General features: G+C 31.7%; 2 protein-coding genes across 3 annotated transcripts; both read left to right on the top strand.

The window, feature by feature from the left end:
* The first annotated feature begins 5,118 nt into the window (after positions 1-5,118).
* On the top strand, positions 5,119-8,701 carry CS-PIN1 (auxin efflux carrier component 1-like). 2 transcript variants are annotated; one of them, XM_011661914.2, is made up of 6 exons: positions 5,119-6,699; positions 6,778-7,039; positions 7,136-7,221; positions 7,439-7,596; positions 8,072-8,148; positions 8,336-8,701. In XM_011661914.2, exons 1-6 carry the CDS (start codon positions 5,493-5,495, stop codon positions 8,400-8,402), a joined length of 1,857 nt encoding a protein of 618 aa, XP_011660216.1. In that variant the 5' UTR covers positions 5,119-5,492; the 3' UTR covers positions 8,403-8,701.
* Positions 8,702-16,664: 7,963 nt separating this feature from the next.
* LOC101219872 (phosphoethanolamine N-methyltransferase 1) lies at positions 16,665-21,583 on the top strand. Its single transcript, XM_004137452.3, has 12 exons — positions 16,665-16,992; positions 17,093-17,208; positions 17,574-17,711; positions 17,812-17,949; positions 18,577-18,720; positions 19,262-19,372; positions 19,462-19,603; positions 20,113-20,393; positions 20,569-20,730; positions 20,831-20,884; positions 20,984-21,058; positions 21,152-21,583. Exons 1-12 carry the CDS (start codon positions 16,971-16,973, stop codon positions 21,248-21,250), a joined length of 1,482 nt encoding a protein of 493 aa, XP_004137500.1. The 5' UTR covers positions 16,665-16,970; the 3' UTR covers positions 21,251-21,583.
* The last annotated feature ends 458 nt before the right edge of the window (positions 21,584-22,041 follow it).

Raw genomic sequence — 22,041 nt, 5'->3', positions numbered from 1 at the left:
AACAAAAGCATGATTCGATTTGATTTGATTTATTATTCACTTTTAATATTTTGTTGACTCGTGAACACAATAAAAAAAAGAATATAATATTTATACTTAAAAAACTGAAAATGAAAAATTTTAAAGGTTGAAAGAGATGCAAAAGAGTTAATAGGAGAAGAGAATGTGAAGAGTTTGAATAGGAAATTACAATAAAACATAAAGCTTTCTCACTTCCATCATTTTATATGTACTATAGACATGAATTGTCTGAAATTTTAAAATAAAAATATTCATTTCACATGAGATAAAAAAGAAAACCCTAAAACTCACGTGATTTTAATATATTAACATTTACGTGTTACATTATTACTCTTCATCAGTACATAAAAAAGTCATCTAGTTTTCATCAATAGTAAGCAAATAAATTAATCGAACGAACTCGCATTTGAAAAGGAAGAGAAGTGGTCCAAACTCAAGCATAAACGACTGACGTGTAATTGGTAGTATCAATTAAAATAAAATTGGAGGAAGTAAAAGAAGGTGAGGGTCTCTTTTAATATGGCACTACTTCAACCCAACGTTGTTTACACTTACACATATGCTTATGCAAACAACACACACATAATTAAAAAGAGATAGGAGAGGAAAGAAAAGGCATGGCAGTGCGTGCGAGAGGGCATAGTGTTTGGGAGTTTGGAATATCAATGGAAAGAGAGAGAGAGAGATAGAGAGATAGGGAAAGTGATATTTAAATGAGTTATTTGTTATTATAAGATTGGGGGCACACCCATAAGGCTTCATCATTCACTTCCCCGCACGCCTTCCTTCCTTCCACTTATTCCTAAACATTTTAATTACTATTTATTAATGCTCACATTCTCTCTTCTCTTTTCTTTTATTTCAATTCTTTCTTCTTCTAACCAACCAATGGGTTTCTTTTCAATGTCATCACTTTTTTTGTTTATTAATTATATCCCAACACTACCAATGCTCTTTTCCCCTATTATTTTTCTTTTTAATTCACATAACATTATCACTCTTTTTTCCTTTTAATCATTGGATATTATTATTAATTAATGCTTCAATTGTTCCATGTAGGTACAGTCCAAGAGTTGGAAATGCAACCACTCCCTCATGCAATGTCTATCTTTATTAGTATGTGGTCTTACTAAAAAAAAGCTACGAAAGTTTATGTTTGAAGTGAATGATACGGTAGAAGAATTGTAGATTTGAGATTTTTAGCTTTCGAATTTATTATATTTTTATTGTTTATTCTTTAAAATGAATATAAATTTAGTAAATAAATAGAAATGAAATTAAAAAAAAAAACAACATAATTTTGTTCTCTTTAAAAATGTCTAACGTTGTCTTGAACAAGTTGCGCACGATATATATGTGATTTTTTAAATTTCAAGCGAACAGTAAAAACAATTATTTGTCATATTCGTAATATGCACAAAAATATATATATATGTTGTGAAATGTTAAGTTTTTGTGATTGATACAATTTTTCAAATAAATTATTTTAATTTTAAATTAAACTAGACTAATTAAAATTAAAGTAATATATAAAACATAAGCTTGTGTTAATTAGTTTTAAATTAACATTTAAAAACACTAAAATAAAACATGGAGTTGAATGATTGATTTAAAGCCATTTTTATTTTCTTTATGAAGGATTTTATAGTGAAATTAATATTGAACTTTCAAAATTAATTGATTAATTTTTTTCCCTATGTTGGGGACAAAGGAATTATTAAGAGTTGAACTTATTGAACAAGATTAGAGACATAAACACTCACCCTTCCCTTTTTTGTCCATATAAAGTAAAATAAATATACCTTCAAAATATACCATTCTTTTCACTAACTTTCCCTTTTTGACTAAACATTTAAAATATATAACCCTATAAAATTCCACACAAATACCAAATTAGAGGGAAAAAATTAAATACCCTAAGCCCAATTGCTAAAAGGAAACAATATTCTCTCATTCTTTTTTTTTTTTATCCATCTTAAAATGAATTATTATCTTATATGGAGTATGAGTCGAATACCCGTTTAGGTGGACTTTGATACCATGTTAAGTTTGATAGTATAAGGTTCCATCTCAAAACCAATTAACAATGAGAGGAGTATCTCATCTATCTTATATGAAGTACGAGTCTTCTTGTTTTTTTCAATGTTGGACTCTTAATTTCTCCAGTGCAATTCAACAATGTTTATGTCACGTGTCAACTAATTTCTTTTACTAAAAATTGTTCGTTTAAGAATCTAATTATAACATTTGAATACGTTCGAGAATGTAATTGCAGCTACATTCGTACCTTAGGGGTGGGATGGTTCTTGCAAAGTGTCCTTTAATTAGTCGGTGTTAAATTACTATTCTAAAATAATTTAGGGTCTTCTTTGATGATAATCGTTTTGTTATTTTCAAAGACTAAGTCTATTTGTTTTTCATGTCTTATAATGATTTGTATATTTTTTAAAATATAGTGTGGTAATTGAGTTCTTACCCAAATTTCAAAAACAATAAACAACTTTTAAAGAGTTACTTTTTTTTCCAACATTTTTCTTTAATTTTTAAACCATGTATCGAATTTACACAAAAAAATTGAAGAAAATTGGAGATAAAAATAGTGTTTATGTACTCATGAATTTTGTTTAAAAATGTTTATCGAATAAGACTTAATATTTGTTATATATATTTCTTGTTTTTGAAGATTTTGTTCGAGAGAGTTCAAACTCAAATGATATTTTTTGTTACTGTATATTTGATATAATACGTTTTCGGTGCATTAGTCACAAAGTTAAAAGTTAAAAGAAAATTTCAAGCACGTTTTGGTTAACATAAACTAGGGTTGGTAGGGTAAGTTGTCCTAGATAGATAGATAGCTAGCTAGCAATGTAAATAATGGTTTCACTTTTTTTTTTTCTTTCTCTCCTTTCATTTGTTTAATCATATTGTTTGGCATAAACCCATATAGAGCCGATCGACAAGCTTGATTAGTAAAAAGTAATGTTGGGAATTTTATTTAAATTTCTACGGAGAAAAAGGAGTGTGAATTCATAAAGTTGATATGAAATCAATAGTCTCCTCTTTTGACATTTCAAAGTTAATTTGGTTGGCTAAAAAAGCATATCCCTCAAGAAAAAAAAAACCAAAGTTAATTACGATCGAATAGTATCATCACACTAAAAATACTCACAACAAATCTACGTTAGTATAACCCAATAAAAACCAGCACGTACTCTTAGCATAATTTGTACATAAACACATCGATTTACACCTCTATTTTTTTTTCAAATTATATTATGTGAAAGTTATTACACATTTTGATAAGTTGTATACGTGCATACATAAAAACAAGTCGGTCAAGTGTCACATCAATTTTGACATAGTATGATACACAGTGACATTTTGGTATTGTTATTGAGTAGGATATCTAACCTTCAATCCAACGAAGTGATTTTTGTAAAGTATAGACATTTGTTAGTATGATTAATGAATGAAAGCGATACATAGATATATAAAAATAATAATTAATGTAAGATATGGTATTGACATGGAATGTAGGATTGTGATTGATTGAAATGGAAGAATAGAGAGGGGGAGATGGAATTGGGGGTTAAGTCCAATGAGATTGGAGAGATATAGAAGTGGCCAAAGTAGAGAATGAATAGAGGTATGGAATGGACAACTTTGGGTCCACGTGATGGGTATCTCTTCTTCTCATGTATTTGTCCTTCCCTTCATTCAATTTCTAGTTTTACACGTCCTCTTTATGTTTTTAGTGCCTACATTCACTCCCTTCTCTCTTTCCTATGTGCATGTTTTCTCTCTCTCACCATTTTTCAATTCAATATCAAATCCTTTCCCCATTTTATACTCTTTATTTCCAAACCTAATCAATTCTTCCTTTTAATATATTTAATGCCATACAAACAATAATGGTTCGTTGTGTTGTTATTCATCATATTCACTACGAGCAACGTTATCGTCTTGCAACTACTCTAGATAGTTAGTATGAATGTGACGATCGAGACTTTTCTTTTTCTGTTGTTTACACGACTCATGGCTTCTATTGAGAAGGCTCGTGAGGATTGTTTTTTGCGTGACTGTGTATGACTTCTCTTTGTTTGTTTCTTGACTGCAGGCTGTGAGGTACAGTCTTTTAGTAATGTAATGTCGTCAAATTACACACATTAATATATGCTAGAGGTGCGTATGTGTCATTGTGATTTCAATTCGATCTTTATTGTTGATGGCAAGTGTAGTGTAAGATTGATGTGACGATCTATTAGACAAACATTTGATGGATTATCTTGCTTTGGCGGCTAGTTAGACGTGGAAGTAATGAGATACAATGTTTTATTAGATTTGACAATGAGTCTACGTGATTGTAACCCATTTTAACAAATATTAACTTATTGAGTTACTGAAACCAGTTGTCACGGCAAGAAGCAATAATCAACTTGTAGAATCTTGTATTAATATCTAAATTCTTGTCGTATGCATTTAACTACGAAGTTTGTTTCACACCATCTTCAACCAACTTGATGTCACACGTTAAGCTATAATATAAACAAAGCACAAGAGAATCATTGTGCACCATACCACATGTGTCAAATCAAAGATGAACGTGATTGTTTATATTAAAGAGAAATACACACAAGATTTTTCATTAGAGAAAGAGAAATCCCATTGGAGTAAGAAGAAGCAAAGTTTGGATTTTTATTTTTGTATGGTATTAGTGGTAACATTATTTAATATTAAAGATAGATATAATAATAAAAAGTTTAATACTTTTGAATAGGAAAATAAAAAAAGAAAAAAGGGTTGAAGAGAATTGGGAATAGTGTAAAAGCAAAAACAATGAGATTGCCACAACCCAAAGCTAAGTTTACAACCATGAGCCTAAAAAGCGAATCCAAGAGAGAAGAGAGAAAAAGGTCTGCCAAACAAAGCCTAACACAAACCCCACATTCCAACCAAACTCTGCTTTTTTTTCTTTTCTTTTCTTTAACAAATACTATAGAGCCATACACTAAGTTTCCATGTTATAATCAAATTCAAAATTATTATCCTCCAAAAACCCAAATCCAAAAACACTTCAAAAACAAAATGCAAAAAAACAAATCCTGTTTTTAAAATACTCAAAAAGAAAAGAAAAAAGTTTGAAGAACTCCCACGCTCTGTTCTCTTGCTTTGAGGACTCTGCAGGAAGTGCAACAAGGCCTGCTCCCAATTCTCAAAGCTAAAAAATAAAATTTTTCTCTTTTCCCACTTTTTTTCCTTTTTTTTTTTTTTACTGTTTATTGCCTTAAGATTCACCATTCCCATAAACCAAAACACATGCCCTTTCATTCCCCAACCTCATTTCATCATCTCCATCACTTTCTTCCTCTTCTTCTTCACAGCTTCCTTTGGTTTTTTTTCTCCTCTTAGTTCTCCATAGCCATTTTCTTCATCTGAGGAAGAAGAAGAAGAAGAAGAAGAAGAAGGAGAAGATGATTACCCTTTCAGATTTCTACCATGTAATGACTGCAGTGGTTCCTCTTTATGTAGCTATGATTTTAGCTTATGGGTCTGTGAAATGGTGGAAGATCTTCACTCCTGATCAATGTTCTGGAATCAATCGTTTTGTTGCTTTGTTTGCTGTTCCTCTTCTCTCTTTTCATTTCATTTCCACAAACAATCCCTACACTATGAACTTACGCTTTATTGCTGCAGACACTCTCCAAAAACTCATTGTTCTTGCTGTTCTTGCTGTTTGGAGTAACATAAGTAAAAGGGGTTGTTTGGAATGGACGATTACTCTATTTTCTCTTTCCACTCTTCCCAATACTTTGGTTATGGGGATTCCTTTGCTTAAAGGGATGTATGGGGATTTTTCAGGGAGCTTGATGGTTCAGATTGTTGTACTTCAATGTATTATTTGGTACACATTGATGCTGTTCATGTTTGAATATAGAGGAGCCAGAATGCTGATTTCTGAACAGTTTCCAGATACTGCTGGTTCTATAGTCTCAATCCATGTCGATTCTGACATTATGTCGTTAGATGGAAGGCAAGTTTTGGAAACAGAAGCTGAGATTAAAGAAGATGGGAAGCTTCACGTGACTGTGAGGAAATCAAATGCTTCAAGATCAGATATCTTCTCAAGAAGATCAGTTGGGTTGTCTTCTACAACTCCACGCCCTTCAAACTTAACCAATGCGGAGATTTACTCTTTGCAATCATCTCGAAATCCCACTCCTAGAGGCTCAAGTTTCAACCACACTGATTTTTACTCTATGATGGCTGCTGGTGGAAGAAACTCCAACTTTGGCTCTTCTGATGTTTATGGCCTTTCGGCTTCGAGAGGTCCGACGCCTAGGCCGTCTAATTACGAGGAGGAAGGCGGCGGTAACGGTGGAAAGCCGAGGTTTCATTACAATGCTACAACAGGGGGCAATGCAAATGCAAATGCAAATGCTAATGTAAATCATTACCCTGCTCCAAACCCAGGAATGTTTTCACCTACAGGGTCTAAAAATGCACAACCCAACAATGCTAAGAAGCCAGCCAATGGGAAAACAGAGGATGGAAGCAGAGATTTACACATGTTTGTTTGGAGTTCAAGTGCTTCCCCTGTTTCTGATGTTTTTGGGAACCATGAATTTGGAGCTCATAATGATCAAAAGGATGTAAGATTAGCTGTCTCTCCTGGAAAAGGTAAGTTTCTTGTATGCATTCAAAATTTTCCTTTTGAAATTTTGTTACGTTTTTGTTAATGGGGATTAACATTTTCAGTAGAAGGACGTAGAGAGAACCAGGAGGAATATGCAGAGAGAGAAGATTTCAGCTTCGGAAATAGAGAAATGATGAACAGTAACAACAATGGAGGAGTAGGAGTAGGAGGAACGGAGAAAGTTGGTGATATTAAACCCAAAACCATGCCACCCACTAGTGTTATGACAAGGCTAATCTTGATCATGGTTTGGAGAAAGCTCATAAGAAACCCCAACACTTACTCTAGTTTAATTGGTCTCACTTGGTCCTTAGTTTCATTCAGGTAAAGCCCAACTGCATCTAAGTACCCTTCTTTTTTCTTTTTCTTTTTGGTTTTTAACCATTCCTTATTCTCATTACATTAAATCTTTACATGAAGGTGGAATGTTGAAATGCCAGCCATTATTGCAAAATCCATTTCTATACTATCTGATGCAGGGCTTGGAATGGCCATGTTTAGTCTTGGTAAAGCTCTTCATAACATTCATTTTCTTTTATTTAGAAAAGAGGGGAAATAAATAAATAAAAGCAAAGCATAAAACTGGCAAAAGTCTGCAAATTTCTCTCTTTTTCTGGATTTTGATTAAAATGGGTTGGTGGTGGTGGTGGTAGTGATGATGAAAGTTGCTTTAAGAGCAATAATAATAATTTTTTTAAAAGAATGGTGTGTTAAAAATGACAGGTTTGTTCATGGCATTGCAACCAAGGATCATAGCATGTGGAAATAGCATAGCAGCTTTTTCAATGGCTGTGAGATTCCTTACAGGTCCAGCTGTAATGGCTGTTGCTTCCATTGCTGTTGGCCTTAGAGGAGTTCTCCTACGTGTTGCCATTGTCCAGGTCACTCTCTTCTCTTTCCTCTGACATTGCCTCTTATCTTGCCTTCTCCACTTCATTACACTCCAAGAACTTTTTCCCCTTTAAAAAAAAACACCACACACATATTTATATTTAGCTTTGGTTTGTTTATCCAAATGGGTATTGAAAAAAATTTGATGCTTTTTGGATATTCCTCAAGTTAGAGTTTAGTCTCTGTACTTTTGTAAAAATGAAACCAAATTTATAATTTAACCGTTTTTGGTAATATAATTGTGAAAAAGTGGGAATAAAAGAAGTTGTGTAGTTTGGAGGGAAATGGTTTGTATGTATATAGATAGTTAAGGACCTATTTGGTGATATGTTTGGAAACAAACATCTGTGCCTCTGTTTAACATGTTTCTTTGCCCCATGTGTTTGGATTTTCCGTAGCACAAAACATATCTATGAATTTATTTTCTTCTTTTTTCTTCTTGGAAAAAAATATATAATAAAACAGGCAGCTCTCCCACAAGGAATTGTCCCCTTTGTCTTTGCCAAGGAGTACAATGTACATCCTGATATTCTCAGCACAGGGTATGTATCTCTACTCCTTCTACAGTAATGTCCTTCATAACTAAACTTGCATGTTTGTTCAAAGAAAAAAAATAATCTTACAACTTTGTCTATCATCCCTGATAGATAGAGTTCAAGACCTGGATCTGAAGTTTACCATATATCTAAATTCTTTTGCATTAAGATATATCTTTCTGTTGATTTGCAGAGTTATCTTTGGGATGTTGGTTGCATTGCCAATCACCCTTGTTTACTACATTTTGCTGGGGATTTGAGGGTGTGGAAAGAAGGGTTGAGTCAGCCATGGCTGCGGCAGCCATGAGAGGGCATTTTCAAAAGCTTCAAAGCTTTTAATTTGGGACAAAAGAATTTAGAGAGAGATTAAAAAAGAGGGAGAGAAGTCAAATGGAGGAGAAGGGGAAAAGTGAAGCAAATTGTGGATGAATCTTCCTTGCAAGTAGATGAGAAAAAGAGAGTGAAAGGAAAAAGAAAAAAGGTGCTGTAAAATCATTATGTTTGGTAGTTAATTATATAAGGAAAAAAAAAAAGTGTTTTGGTTTTTCTCTCCCACTTATTATTATTTTTAATTGTTATTTTATTTATAAGTTTTGTTACGTTACTTTCCCACTCGTTTATGTTGTTTACCTTACCACAAATCTAGTTTAGTTCAAACATGTCGAACTTGAAGTTAGAATTTCGATTTCGTTGTAGCGTTGTAAAAGAGAAAAAGAAAGTTGATGTTGATCATAGTATAAAGACAATGGACAATAAGAAAAAGCAAAGTCGAAATTTTGTTTTCTTTTCAAACCAACATTTTTTGTTCTTTTGCTCTTTTTTTTTTCCCTTCTCTTCTCGTTTAATCTTTTTAAAAGTTTGCGTTAAAAACCCCAAAACTTTGTACGTCTTGGTTACAAAAGTGTTTGTTTCCATTTTTGTTTGGAAAATATCTTAGACCACTCGTCTTTAGATTGGTCAATTTAGTGTAGCCATTAATTATCTTTTCATAAATTAATAATTGTTTGACTTTTATTAATCTTTCGATTAATATTTATTGTATTGAAAAAATTATGTTTTAATTAAGAGCTCTCCTCTCCATATTTCATTCGGACTTAATTTAATTTAAACGATAGTTGATTGTAATATAGAGTGATGCTATAGCATAAAGAATTAAGCTCGAATTACTTTAACTCCGATTAATGTTCGAACGCCACGATTATATCTCATAACTATGTACATTCAATTAATGTAATGATTCTAACTTGTGTTCATATCTATTCATTGTTACCAACCGTTGAAAAGTATCGTATCATCTCTTTAATTTTTCATAGTTTAATTAATTAATCAAAGTGCAACTTTTTAGTTTAAATTATTAATAAAATAAAAGAAGAGGAATTCACATTGAATAATTCCTCTTCCATTCAAACAAAAATTCACCAAAATCACATAATAATAATAATTTAAAAAAAACGTGTCGAAATACCATTTTCTCTAAACTTTTTCGTATTATTTAAATTTCGCCTATAAATACTAAAATTAAATATCCATTTAGTTATTAACTTTTAAAAAATCGATTCTCTATTCTCTTATTTTGAATTAGCCTTTTAATAACATAGCTTCAAGAGCGTACACAAACATACTAACTTCAAGCTAGAGCAAGTGAATATCATACAATTCACACCCTAAAAGAACTAAACAAAAACGATTAAGAAGAAAATAGAATTCACTCTACCGTCACATTGTGCTATATAGTCTTTATACTCTTTGTTTTTGTATGAGTATGAATGATAAGAATGAGCAAAGGTGTGTGTGGTATATGCTACCCATTATTAATAAGTTGATGAGACAACCTTAATATAGGAAAAGCAAAGTGGGAATACAAATAGAAATAATTTAAATTGCATACTTAAAAGAAGAAGAAGAGAATAATAAAGTGAAAAAGAAGAAGAAGAAGAAGAAGAAAGGCCCCTCCTCCCAACTCCTTTGAATTTGGGGCTACTCTTCTGATGTGGACCTCTTTAGAATATTAGGGGACAAAACCCACAATCTATAAAACTTTTCTTTCTTTTTTGTTTTCTTCACTCTCCACTTTTAATTTAATTTGTTATTGATATTATCTTTTATATTTTCCCCCTCATTTCCTCTCCTTTCTACATCTCTCTCCTAAATTCCTTATTACACCTTTTACTGACACCTTTCCTTTCTTAGCTTTTGTTTTCTGCTTCTTCCTTTTCTTTAAATCTCTACCTGATCTTTTCATAAATCTCTAATTTTTCCTTTATGAAAATTTTAAGCCATCCTCTCACCAAAAGTTTCCTTTATTGTAAGGTTCTAAAAGGATCAATACCTTTGATTTTAGCCTTTGTGTTTTTGGGCTAACCATGGATATACATATATATATATAGACTTAGAGATTTATGAAACCATGTCTTTTAATCACCCATCAACTTTTATGATTGAGCGTTCGACGTATTTTTCTTTATACTCGTAGGAGTGAATATATTCAATTAGAATATTTAATGTATACGATAAAATACTTGAAATCACGAGATATTGAAACTAAGTATAAGGGATGATAATGAAATTCTCGAATTTTATTGGAATTATTTTTAAACAATATAACTTTAATGTATATGTGTGTATATATATAGTATTTAACAAATAATAATAATAAAAGAGAAACATGAAGTGTTATTATTACGTTGATTTAAAGGTTATTATATCAAAGAATTGCTTAGAAATTAGAAGAAGTTGTTGGAATGTGTAAATATGAGGTGTGGTGGGTGTGTGCATGGTTTTGCATGGGAAGGAGAGAGGCTTATTATTCGACGATAGAGCTTGTAATAATATTGAAATAAATACTTATTCAAATGTAAAATCTATAATTACTATTTATTATGTCTAATAATTATAAATTATAACAAATATTGATGCCTCACAATTGCTTCCTTAGTGGAGTATCAAAAAGTTGCTATCATATCCTTATTCATTCATTAAACTAATATACTTTAATTGCATGCCTAATTATGTGATTACTAATCCATTTATTGCGATAATAACGGGAGATAATAGTTGCAAAATATATTGATTAGATTCAAAATAATTAAGTATATAACAATATTTTTAAAAATTTTAAATATAGCAAAATCTGTCAAAGTTTATAATTGATAGATCATGTTGTAGATATTGGTGTTTTAGTGCTAAACCATAAGAGTCTACAAGTGATAAACTTTACTATCTTTTACAATTTTTCTTTACAATATTATTATTCTTAAAATTGTTATCCATTTATAATTACGTTGTTGTTAACGTATATTTATTTGCAATAATACAAAGGTTGAAAATTAGGTGCAAAGTCCACTTGTTGCAATTCACACGACCTAATAGGCCCAAGTGCTAAAAAGGTAAAATGACGAATTTCAAAGCCTCAATTATATATGAATTGACCCGGTTCAAAAGAGATATTAAACTCCTACGATAAACCATACTAAATAATCGAACTTAGTATTCTTATGTTGACACAAGCATAAACAAATTATGTTGAACCAATCTCAAGTACCTAAGTATCAAAGTGTGTTATTGGATCAAATACCACAACGAGATTGAGTTTCCAGATTGTTTGTATATGTGTGCATCCTCTCTACGTAAACCACCTTGATCTAGAACAATGTATCAATGAGATTTAATTTGTAAAGCGACAATATTTTTAACATTAACGTGTATCGTAAATAGAATTTGTTAACTTTGAAGTTGGTTAGTCTAATAATATTTGAAAAGAGAGAATATTATTATATTATATTGTCATGGTTGAGTATATATCTTTGGAACAATACATGAACTTACAACTAAATTAATTGAATAAAATTTAACTATTTTATCATATGTTTACAAATAAGATAAATGCATATATTCTCTTCATCAATCATTTGATTTATAAATCTTGACATTTTTGTTGTTATTGATTTGTATTTTATTGTGTACACACTTTTCAAGCGAAGGAAAAAGAGATTTCCTAATCTCCAACATTTATTTAAAAGAAGCAAAGCAACCTTATCTTTACTTAGGAATTATATGTGAACATAACTCTTTATCCTCCTCAAAAGGAAATTAGAAAATTAAAAAGAAAAATCCAAAATTCAAACTAAAATATAATAAATAAAAAAGTGAATGGCGGACTAGAGCACTCGTCTCACCTTCAATTTATACTAAAAAGAACGAGTTGATATAGGATTAGGCATTGTTATTATAACTAATTTAGAAAGAAAAAGAGGAGTTTGATTTAATTAGCTCGTGTTTATGAAATTCTGCAATCCTACGATAACTTTTCTCTTAAATTTATTTGCAACAAGCGAAAATTGTGACAGCAAATGAGCAATTTAACTTATTAACATACTCTCGAATGTTAGTTGAACTAAGTTTTTTCGATAAGAAAAAATCGAAATTTAAAATATTAATTTTTAATTAAAAAAGAAAAAATGGTTTAGGGTTTTCTTTTTTGATATGTATATATAAAAGAGAAAGAGAGAGAATAGGATTAATTAGAGACATTGACAACCCACAAAAGATTGTCGGGGGAAGGGCCGACCCGACCGAATTTAGTGGCAGACAATCTATACTTTACCCATAAACACTCTTCCACTCTTTTCTCTCTCTCCCCTTTCCTTTTCTTTTAATTACTCCCTTTTCTTCTTCCTTTTTTACCCTTCCCTTAACTTAAAAAATATATATATATATAATTTTTAATTAATCTTATTAATTTTTTATAAAAAATAAATATAACAAAATGTGTAAATAATTGAAATATATCATAAGGAAACGTCGGAAGGCGATGAGTGACTTATAATAGTCTGTATTTAGAGTGGAGATTATTAGTTAGTGTTACTTCCTTTTGTGGTGGTGTATCGGTAAATATTCAGAGCATAGTGAAAAAAGGGAGTGAGAATAGATATTATCATAATACTGAAACTAAATATGAGGTGAGCAATCAGTCCCTAAAATTATAATCTATATGATATTAATATCCTATTTTTACATTAAAATTATGGTTGTGATTTAAGGAAGAATTTTTAGGAGTAAATAGGTAATTTAAGGTAATAAGAAAAATAATGATAATCACATTGTTGTATTTGAGAGAGAGAGTGAATGGGAGAGACAACATTAAAAAGGCAGCATAAAGTGAGGTGGTAGTAATGTAAAGTGAAGCTCAGCACACCTCCTCACGCCCGCCAACCCCTTTGATAATCTTGTGTTGCTTGCACGTGCTTACCTAAGGATTCCCATTTTATTTTAATTCCCACGGACACACACACACACCTACCCCCAAATCCAACCAATAAATAATAAATTAGAAGACTGGAAACTTTGTTCACGAATTTGATTCCATATGATCTTTCTTTGGGCCTGCCACAAATTCATTCACAATTTGGGCCTTCCCTTACCCAAAATGAGATGGGCTTCCCTCACTCTTTTTCGGTCAATATCAATTGGGCTACATGCTCTAATATTAAAACCATGTTATTCTTTTTTTTTTTTTTTTGAGAAAACAAATGAATTAATAAGTTGTTTTCTCTTCTTTTTTTTCTTTTAATGGTAAGAAATAGGGCATTTTTTAAATATGGCAAGATAAGTTAAAATATTTACAAGTGGTAGTAAAATTCTGAATTCTATTAATAATAATCACTTATCATTAGTGACTATCCGTGTTTGTTATTGATAGAATCGGAAGATTTTGCTACATATTTCAAATATTTTGTCGAATTTGTTGTTTTTTACAATTTTCCTATAGAAAATATATGTTTTAATTCTCTAAAGTTAAACAATTTAAACGGAAAGAAAAAATTCGTAAAAGGGCTTTGAAAGACTGTGTTAGATCTTAGGTTGAATAACTAGTTTAGTGTTCGAATTCAATTCACGACAATCCATGTTATTTTTTGATGTTCTAGTTGTTAGACGCGTTGGAAAATTTAAAATCTACAAGTTATTTTAAATTACCTATAACTTATATCATAATTAACTTACAAAGAACATGTGGTTGTCAAGTCGTCTTCCTCAACTATGCAACTTAGATCTAAACAAGGAACATAACTTCATATTTACATGAGTTGATCGTAGGGTTCTCGTAGTTTTCCCCAACCAATAAATTTTTATTTACTCCACATACTAAAAAATTATAATCCGAAATTTAAAAAATTTACCCGTAAATAAATTAATTCAATTGGAAAGATATTTTCAATTGTCAACTTAACCAATTCGAAACACATATCAATATCTCCCAATCAACAAACTGGATGTACGGAATTTTAGCGGTGAAATGAAAATAAAAGAAAAGGGGAAAAGTAAAAAGACGTGGGTTTCAGTGCTTTGTCAGTATAGTTTGATTCTCGAGATGGATGACTTTAATTTTTTAGTTTTATTAGTTCCGTCGTGTAGTGTAAATATATATAATTTTCCCACGTGAAACTCCCACGTGTGTTTCTACCCATCTCATCCTCCACACACTTTCTTCCAAAACAACCACCCCGTGATCCATGGGATCCACATCCACTCTCCTTCCACTCTTTTCTCTTTTCTCTCTCTCTCAAACTAAACCAATATTTCAATACTCTAATCATAAAAACTTGAATCTTCATGAATTAACCTTACAATTCTTTCTAATTTGAAAGTCTCAATTAATTGTTCTGTGTGATAGTTTACAAGCTTGATCCATTTTATATTAAAAGAGAAGGCTAAAGTTGATTAATATTCAACTCTTTAATATCGAGAATGATTTGGTCGGTTCATGAAATTTTAAGAATATTACATTATTTAAGTAGAAATTGTTAAAAGTGAAGATGATAAAAAGAGAGAGTTATGTGTCGACGTTTTTTATTATAAAGTTTGAAATTTTATAGTCAATACGACTAAGATATTTGTAATTTGATTCTTCGCTATATTTAAAATGAGTATTTTCCTTTTTGTTATAAAAAAAAAAATTATATATATATATACACGCCAATGTATGGTTTTTATAAAAAGGAAGATGTTAAAAAGCTTAAAAGTTGATGGCCCACATTGATTCCCGAATCTTATAAATAAAGCAAATGAATACGGACGAAACTAATTTTAATATCGAATATGGTAAAACGATTGGTTTGAAGTTTAGTAATTTAAAATTGTACTTTAACTTGTTAAATTAATAATGAAAATGATATTCGTATAGTAAGAGTTCAATAAAACAATATAATACGAGAGTTGAGTTTAGAACTTTGAACATTAAAATAAAATTTTAATCGTGTTTATCATTAAAATATGAAGTAGATCCGATCTGAATTATATAATAATTTAATTTTTTTTTATATAAAGAAAAAAGGTTCCAAATTGTTTTGTTCTCTTTCGAGTCTTTATATTTAAATAAAAGAAAGCGAAGAGAACCACGTGGAGAATTTCAAAGGTCTTTCCAAACCCATTCGTCTCTAACACGTGGGAGAATTATATTCTATTGTTTGGTTTTATATTTTAGTTAAATTGTGTTTTATTGTAAATTTATATAAAGTTTCTAACGTTTAAAAAATGTCTACAAGATTGATGAACTTTACTTTAAATTCTTTATCTAACCTTTAAGATTATTTTTTTTATCAAGTATAAAATTTAATATTTTATTTCTAGAAGGTCGATAAAATTGAAAGGATTTAATTTAGAGACTTGTTACAAACTAAATAGATACAACTTTTAATTTAACGTAAAACACATTGCTATATTATTGGTACAAAATGACCCGAGTCACAAGTCAACTAATTCTAACGAATACTATATGAGTAAAACTCAATCAAGAATAGTTGCAATGGACATGCATTTTTTTTAATTTATTTTTAATCATATTGTTGTTTCCTTTTGTTTTCTTCCATATTTTTTAGTTAATGAGTGATGTGTGAAATTAAATCTCTAACCTCGAGGTTGATAGTTGTTGATACCAAAATTTGATACGAGTAGTGAATTTGTAATATTTGGGAGAAATTGAACAAGCGACCAACAAAATGGAGTGAGACTTAGGAGGTGTAGGTTTGGCCACCAACACTTCGATGAACGAGTCAACAATGAGCTAGAGTGGGAAGACTTTAAGGTATATTATTGGGTTCCTCAAATATCCTAAACTCCTTGGATTATATAGAAAAACGATCTCATAACGACTCACTTGACTAATAAATAATTTTGAATAATTGATTTGACCGTCATTTATAGACGTTACAAACGACACTAATTTAATTTAGTTGTTATAAATAATCTCAATCTTTATATTGTACTATCAAATTCGTGTATAACATTTAGTTAAATTCAAAGATAAATTGATTTTGTTCTATAGTGATTTTAGTAAAGTGTCAAATTGACTAAAACCATGTATGAATAAGGGTTGGTCGGTTAGATCGATTATCTTTTGAAAATTCTTCCTATAAAACTTATCTATACCAATCTTTTTTTTTTTATTTTTTATTTTTCAATCTATCAATTTAAAGTGTAGTATATATTTTGGAAAATAAAATAAAAATGATAAAGAAGTGAATGGTTGAGTTGAAGAGGCGAAAATCGCGATTCATACTAAGCAGCTTCTATATAAAGAGGTCCTCCAAAGTCGGGGAAATCGCTCGCAACAAAATTTTCGACGTCAACAAAGAGGGAGAAAAGCGCTGTCAGTTCCTTCAACGTTTTGCTGCACCCGTGGAATGCAGCAAAGAGGAAGACTAAACACCCGAAGATCCAGGAGCTTTTCCAGATCCCGCCTCGCCGTTGAGGGTTCATAGGCTTAACCTTGCTTAAATTCCTCCTCCTCCTCTTCATTCTTACTCTTTCTATCTTGTTTCTAATCATTCGCAATGGCTTCTGTTAACAATGGCGGTATACTCTCTTTCTCTTTATACTTGTGTTCGTACATTCTCCGATTTTCTATTGTAATGATTTTTCTGATTCGATCCGTTGCGTTGTTTTTTTTTTACAGGACAAGAGCGCGAGGTGCAGAAGAACTACTGGATCGAGCATACTGCGGATTTGACTGTGGAGGCTATGATGCTTGATTCTCAAGCCTCTTATCTTGACAAAGAAGAGCGACCTGAAGTAATTCTTCTTCCTGCATGTTCTTCATTGTCATTAGCTTCATTTTTACTGTTTGAATTGATTGTTTGGTTCGTTGGAAGACGTCGCCGTTTTATCTGGTCTTTTAGATCTGTTTTTTCGGTCTTAACAGTTAGAATTCTAATGGTTACGACTGTTTATATGGTAGAATAGTATGTTGCATCTTCTTCCGATGTTCAGTACTTTGTACAATTTCATTCCTGATTTCCAGTAGCATGGTTTAGAATGATGATTCACTTCCTTTACAGAATCTCAGGATTCCATTTCTAATTTTTAGCTGTGCAAATTCTAGGATGTACTGTACATCAGTGTTTAATGTGCAAAGTCCTTAAACTGTTCGTCTGTAGGTACTTTCCTTGCTTCCTCCGTGTGATGGAAAAACTGTTTTGGAACTTGGAGCTGGAATCGGCCGTTTTACGGGCGAATTAGCCCAGAAAGCTGGCAATGTTATTGCTCTAGACTTCATAGAGAATGCTATAAAGAAGGTAAGGTTGAAATTCCATTTATATCATGTCAAAACGTGACTGTTGTTAGATTCTTGCATGTAATTATTTTGGTCTTATTACCTTTATGTTTTAACTGTAGAATGAAAGCACCAACAGCCACCACAAGAACGTCAAGTTTGTTTGTGCCGATGTGACATCTTCAGAGCTTAAAATTTCTGATGAGTCTATTGATTTGATATTCTCAAATTGGCTGCTCATGTACTTATCTGATAAAGAGGTATTACTTGGCTTTCGGTGCTATAGTAGCCATTGGATGCATGCTGCATGCGATTAGTCTTTGATTTACTAATTATCAATGACTAGTGATACGTTGTTGGTGGAATTAGAAAATCCGAAGTCGGAAAATGGTTTCTGGTTGGTTATTTGTTGAAATTGAATTATTTAGAGTTGTTTTCTAGTTGAAGACATAAAAATCCAGATCCATGCTTTCCTTTGAAGAAAAATGGTATTAGCCTATTGCCGAGATTGAGAAAGCTGTGGCTAATTCTTAGTTTGACTTATTAGTGAACTGAACAGTATATGCATTTTTTTGTATGCTATTGAACACAATAACAAGGATTTTGGCTAGCACAAACTATTTCAGTTTTTTATTTTGGTATCCAGATGGCACAAAGAGTTTCGTGTTTTTCCTCCTGTAGCTGTTGTGTGCACATGCCACATTTTTTCATAGATCTATTCTATTTATCTACTGTTTTCTTTTGTAACTAGGTGAAATTTCATTCAATTATTTCCACCTCGGCCTACAAATTTATACTATTGGAGATGTTCTTCATTGCAACTTTTGTTAGATTGAGCCTCTTATTATTTATTTTCCTTTCAAGTAACCTATTTTTTGATAACATAGGTGGAGAGTTTGGCTGCAAGGATAATTAAGTGGTTGAAGGTTGGTGGATATATATTCTTCAGAGAGTCATGTTTTCACCAGTCTGGAGACTCTAAGCGCAAATACAACCCAACACATTATAGGGAACCCAGATTTTATACAAAGGTCATCTTCGTCTGCTTTTTTATTTGTTTCTTTAGTTTTTACTCCTTTGAAACCTTTATTTTATGTGGATTAATTATATGACAATGGCTACCATTTCCTGAAGGGTGTTCTTTAACAGATTATCATCACAAAAAATGATCATAATAAAATCTAAAGATTGTCATTTGATGATGCTTTGCTGAAACTATAATAAAAAAGAATAATGTATAACAAATAATTCCTATATTGACTAGTCCTGATTACAAAGCTTATAAAGAAAATGTTTTTCCTGGTTCATAATCCTGAACGTAGGCTTTAGGCATAATAGACTGCATCTGTGAACCTTTTGTGATTCAAAATCGATTTCAATTTTAGTATACATGTGATTCTGTAGTTGTCACTTGAAGTGCATGACCTTACATCAGTGCCATCACTTTTACTTCTTCTCATGATTGTACATGATAAGTATGTCTGATGATATGTGCCAGGTTGACTTCATATTTGATTTATTTTCCATTTATACTTATTCCCAGCTTCAACCTTTTTTTTACATCATTTGCAGATTTTTAAGGAATGTCAAATGCGTGATGAGTGTGGAAACTCCTATGAATTATCCCTTGTAAGCAGCAAATGTATAGGGGCATATGTACGAACTAAGAAGAACCAAAACCAGGTACTTGCTAATGGAAGTTGATCTCATTGTTTTTTGTTATGTTTCTTAACGTTTATCACTAACAAATTGCACCTTTTGTTTTTACTTAGATTTGCTGGTTATGGCAGAAAGTGATCTCACAGGAAGACAGGGGATTCCAGAGGTTTTTAGATAATGTTCAATATAAATGTAATGGAATACTGCGCTATGAGCGTGTGTTTGGTCAAGGTTTTGTCAGTACAGGAGGGATCGGTAAGCCTTATTGTTCAAATCTGTCTATTCCTACTTCCATGAACATTTTGTTGGTGTCCCTATATATTTCTAATATTTCAACTTGTACAAGTTTTAAGGAGCAACTTAGAGAAAATAATATATATAAAGTATAAGTATAGGCGAGTTGGTGACAAACCAAAGGGAAAATGCCACAAACTCCTTCCTTGATTACCCAACGATAAATTACATTAATAACCCGTTGGATTTGACCATGTGCACAATCTACAAATCCCCTTACTGGTCGGTCATGTTCCTTAGACAGAATACAAAAATTTGGAGTTGGACATTGAATTCCTAGTACTATCACAACGATGGAGCATCTTTTATTATTTGATTAACAATCTAAACTGAGTAGTTTGAGTTAAGATTTCTGTTGGAACATCTGAATACCAAATGCTAATGTTTATGCTAGACAAATATAAGCTTCTCCTGCGAACCAAAGGGTCATTTTATTGTTATTCATTAAATCTGCTTTTTCCTTCATGTAGAGACCACCAAAGAATTTGTTTCAAAACTCGAATTGAAGCCTGGTCAAAAAGTTCTAGATGTTGGTTGTGGCATTGGAGGAGGTGACTTTTATATGGCAGAGAACTTTGATGCTGAGGTTGTTGGCATTGATCTCTCCATCAATATGATTTCATTTGCTCTTGAGCGAGCCATTGGACGCAAATGCCCCGTCGAATTTGAGGTTGCTGACTGTACCACAAAAACCTATCCAGATAATACTTTTGATGTAATATACAGCCGGGACACAATATTACACATTCAAGTAAGAAAAGTTTCCATATTCCTTAATCTCGTTTTTGGATAGCATTAGTTTCCTTTTTCTAGTTTCATTCATGTAGTTGAATTGGTTGACAATTTTCCAATCAGTCGTTATCAATATATATGCCATTTGTAATTGGTCGTTAATCGTTTCCCCCTCCAAATCCCTTGAATTGTAGGATAAACCTGCGCTGTTTAAATCCTTTTACAAGTGGTTGAAGCCAGGAGGTAAGGTTCTTATCAGTGATTATTGTAGAAGCGACGAAACTCCGACTGAAGAGTTTTCTGAGTATATCAAGCAGAGAGGATATGATCTACATGATGTAAAAGCATATGGTCAGGCAAGTTTTAACGACATCTCATTCAACTCTCATATGGTTAGAAACCACTCTTGATTACTTAACATGCAAACTCATTATGGATCTCTAATATCTTCAACAGATGCTGCAAGATGCTGGCTTTCATGATGTTATTGCCGAGGATCGCACTGATCAGGTATTAATTAATAGTTTCTTCATTGATTCATAGTAATTACAACATCTATGTTGCCGTGCTTTTGTATCTGAAATCATACACGTTTATGCCCTTCTTCAGTTCATTCGAGTCTTGGAACGTGAACTAAGTACTATAGAAAAGGAGAAGGAGGAATTCATTCAGGACTTCTCTGTGGTGAGTTCTCATTTCATTTTACTTTTACTTTTATTTCCTTTTGTTCTTAGTGTTCCTTTTCCCCTCATTCATTTGAGATTAACTTCAACTCAGGAGGACTACAACGAAATAGTCGATGGCTGGAAAGCAAAATTAGTCCGAAGCTCCACTGGTGAGCAAAGATGGGGACTTTTCATTGCCAACAAGAAGTAATTATAAAATTTATCTATTTGAAACCATTTGCTCTACCATTACTAGTTGTTTCCATTGGATTTCATGAGCTCTTAATTCGATGAGTATATCTATGTATTCAACTTTTATTAGGGAAAAAGAATTTACATTGGCTTTAGCTTTGTTTGTGTGTGTGATTTTGATTTGAACCAATAAAAGTAATTTTTTTCTTCTTTTATATTGGACCACGAATATTAGAGGGTATGGTGGGGGGGAAGAAAGATTCTCTGCCTCTTGTCCTCTCCTCCACCAGAGACCTATGTATTTTCTCATTCACATGTGAAATTTTATTCAAATTTTCCATTGTCGCCTTCACATGAATTCATTCATCTCTACAAGTTACAACTTGTGTCATGTCACAAATCATGTCACATGTGTTACCCTTTTACGAGTTAGAATCTCGTTTGGTAAAAGTCCAACTCCGGAATTTCTTTCACCAATTGCATATATATCTGTCGTCTTAATTACGATCATTGGTAATCGTTTTAGAAAGTGGAATTTCGAGCCCAAGATTCTGATTTCTGGTGATAATGTTAAATTCTTTTTTTTTTTAAAAGTACGAGACAGCAGCAGGAAAGTTTTTGTGTAGATGTCTAAAAAGTAGAGAAAAGCAGAATCAAGATTGATTGACCTAAAAACTTCTTTTGGTTTCTATTTATGACTCTCATCAATCGATGTAAACAAATTTGGTTACAAGAATTCCTCTGAATGACCATTCTGCTTTTTTCAAGAGGAAAAAGAAGAAAATGCATTCATTCTTTTAATTGAATTTT

This window comes from Cucumis sativus, chromosome 1 (assembly GCF_000004075.3).
Source record: "Cucumis sativus cultivar 9930 chromosome 1, Cucumber_9930_V3, whole genome shotgun sequence".
Classification (NCBI taxonomy): domain Eukaryota; kingdom Viridiplantae; phylum Streptophyta; class Magnoliopsida; order Cucurbitales; family Cucurbitaceae; genus Cucumis; species Cucumis sativus.
The sequence above is the reverse complement of the archived record's forward strand: the minus strand, read 5'-3'. Positions and strand labels throughout refer to the sequence as shown.